A 3,215-nucleotide genomic window follows, 5' to 3' on the forward strand; every position below is an offset into this window, starting at 1 on the left:
CTCCATACCTGGCCGTTTGCTCTTTTCGGCACGAGTCACGGACTTAAATTGACGGGAGTGGGTGCTTAATGTGGGTCCTATTACTTTAACCTGTCAGACCCATTGGCGTTCCCATTCTTGTTTTCCATTTTATCATCTCGCCAAATTTTTACTCATTTTGCATTTTACTCATTTCTTTTCAAATTCTGGTAGATTTTCTCTGGGTATTTTAACTTCCATAATTGTTTCCCTGATTGCGCCTCGCAAGGCATCGACTACTTTTAAGGTCTCACGCAGTCCGTTCGCGTTTGATCTCTTCCGCAAATGGCTGTAAACAGAGGAAACACTTCGCTGCTATGTGTTCCTCGAGACGGAACGACCGTAGAATGGCACCTTATTTCAACATGGTGAATCGGTCTCTGTTTACCCGGAGAACACCAAGAGCCATTTCACATCTCGTGAGAGGGCTCGCTCCCTCGCCGCTGTCTGCAGATATATGTCTTTTTTTTGTGGTTGTTGATACAATTATTTACAAAATATATATATATTTCAAAGAGAAGACAGTGAAGTGAATTGTTTAAAGTATAATAACGTCATCTCATCTGAAATTAAAACGATCTCTCCACTGATCGCGCTATTCTCCGCAAGACGTCAATCATATTACTCTGAAACAATAGGAACTGCCCTGAATGTCCCCAAATAACAGGCGAGGTAACCGACCCTGTGTTCAGTGGTCCGATCGGGTCAATTATCCACAATACGCGAATGAATTACGACTGACCAATACGAGGCTTAAAGCATGTTTTATCATTTATTTCAGTTAACGTAATGGCGATTCTGATCCTATCACGCGGAAAATGTGCTCTCTCCAAATGCACCACTCGCTACTTGATAGCCATGGCTTCAGCTGATTTGATGGTGGTCGTCGTTGTTGTTATATTAGAGAAGTGTAATTACATCTACTTGTTTGCCAGCTTCTTGCTCCAAACTCCGGAATGTGCTGTGATACTTGTTCTGAATGTTACAATCACGGGCTGTTCCGTTTGGTTCACGGTTGGTTTTACCTTCGATCACTACATCGCCATCTGCTGTCAGAATCTGCGGAACCAATACTGCAATGAGAGAACAGCGACTGTGGTGATAACAATAGTGTTTGCAGGGAGCTGTGCCAAGGGCATTCCATTTTACTTTGCAATGGATCCATGGCGTTGCGTCGCTGCAGCAAAATACTTCACGTCTCCTATTTGGAGAGCGTACGAAGTGTTTGACAGTATAACAACACCGTTATTACCAATCTTTTTAATTCTGCTTTTTAATATTTTAACCGTCAGGCGGATAGTAGCGACAAACAGAGCCCGTCGACAACTTCGAAGCAATAATGACAAACAGAATGATCTGGAGGTGGAGAACCGGAGAAAGTCGATGATTCTGTTGTTTGCTTTATCGGCCAATTTTATTTTACTATGGATGCCCTACCTTGTCCAATCTATGACATGGCAAACTGAAAACTATTCCAATACAGACAAATATTTCAGCACTCCTCCCTATATTCTGCAGCAGTTTGGGTTCATGTTGAAGTTCCTTAGTTCCTGCACAAACACGTGCATCTACGGACTGACACAGAGGAAATTCAGGGAGGAGCTAAAGAATGGAATGAAATATCTGTTTGCATTGAACAGGCAAATATGAAATGAAATACAAATCAAATTATTCCTTCATTCATCTTCATAACAACTTGTTTGAACAGGCGTTTTTCGTATTTACTGTTCCCATATCTCACTTTAAATACGATTAGTAAATTAGCAGGATGGGCAACAGTTATTAAATTATTGACTGGGATATCATGAGTGTAAAATTCACGGAGTTCGGTTAAAACGTAAAACACAGCTAATATCTGGGCTGTAGTATACTGGATTTGCATTCATTGAACACACTGTTGAAAAATTATCAGTACGAAAAAGCAGCATAACTAGTTTACCAAAATAAAATTCCTCCTCGAATCCTGGCATAGATTTTATTTTGTTTCATTATTTGAGATATCCAACATCTGAGGTGCATGGGTTTATACTGTGTCTTTCTCACAGCAACATCTCCTGACGTGACTGCTCAGTAATAAGAAAATTTAAGGGCTTAAGTATACTTCCCTTTTAGGGATATGAGGTCAGCAGCTGAGGCTCGCCCACTGTACTGCGGTTTTGCTGAAGCCATTGCTGCCAGCAATTTCAGTCGCTCATCTGTACTTTGATTTGCTGTTGGGAAATCTGTGGTCATGCTTTCCCACCATTTTGAATAAAAGCTGGAACTGTGTTTTTTTTTTAATTTTTGTTGAAAATGTTTGTTGACTCTCTTTTGTTGCTTGTTGAAAGGTAGACTATCCAAGCAAAATTAACTTTTACGTTGAGTCAGCAGTCACGTTTTCATTTGTTCTGAGATCAGCATGGTCACAGGCTCTTCTGACCCAAAGAATCCAATTACAGCTCATGTGACCAGTTAACCTGCTAAACTGCACGTCTTTGGAATGTGGGAGGAAACTGGAGCACTTAGAGGAATAATATGCGATCACGGGGATAATGTTCAAATTCCATGTAGACAGCTACGGGAACTGATCCCGGGTCGCTGTTGCGTGGTATAGCTATGCTAACCTATACGCCACCGTTCCACACTTGTCTGGATACTATCCTTGATTCACATTTCAATTTTAAATCCTGCATAAAGAAAGAGCAGCATTTCTACATTTCAGAAACGATGCAATGGTAATTCTCTTTCCGTCACGTAATGATGCTGAAACACTAATTCACGTCACTGTATCGAATAGAATAGATTACGGCAATTCACGTTTTACAGGCCTTTCAATGCAATCTATTGAGGAACTTCAGCTGATTCAAAATGCCGCCGCTCGGCTTTTAACTAAAACCATGATGAGGGGTTGTGGGTGGATATCATTCTCACCGTAACTACTCTGCATCGGATTTCTGGATCGAGGAGAATTGATTTTCAATTTCGATTACTTGTTTTAAAGCCGCCAATGGTCTTGTGCCAGAGTACATTATAGATCGCTTTCTTTTTCAGTTTTATAAACCCTACTTGAGCTCTCAGATCATAATCCACAGGTCTCTAAAGTTAAAAATAAATATATCCATCAAGAGATAACTGTCAGGTCAGCTTTTTTAGAGCTATGCTCCTAAACTCTGGAACTCAATACCTTAAACTCAATGGGATATAGGTTCAGCTGATGC

At 40.7% G+C, this 3,215-nt stretch overlaps 1 protein-coding gene across 1 annotated transcript; it reads left to right on the plus strand.

Moving 5' to 3' along the window:
* The first annotated feature begins 807 nt into the window (after positions 1-807).
* Positions 808-1,668, plus strand: LOC140715757 (probable G-protein coupled receptor 139). Its single transcript, XM_073028127.1, has one exon. The coding sequence runs from the start codon at positions 808-810 to the stop codon at positions 1,666-1,668; it is 861 nt and encodes a 286-aa protein (XP_072884228.1).
* Positions 1,669-3,215: the final 1,547 nt, after the last annotated feature.

The sequence above is a fragment of the Hemitrygon akajei genome, chromosome 24 (genome assembly GCF_048418815.1).
Source record: "Hemitrygon akajei chromosome 24, sHemAka1.3, whole genome shotgun sequence".
Classification (NCBI taxonomy): domain Eukaryota; kingdom Metazoa; phylum Chordata; class Chondrichthyes; order Myliobatiformes; family Dasyatidae; genus Hemitrygon; species Hemitrygon akajei.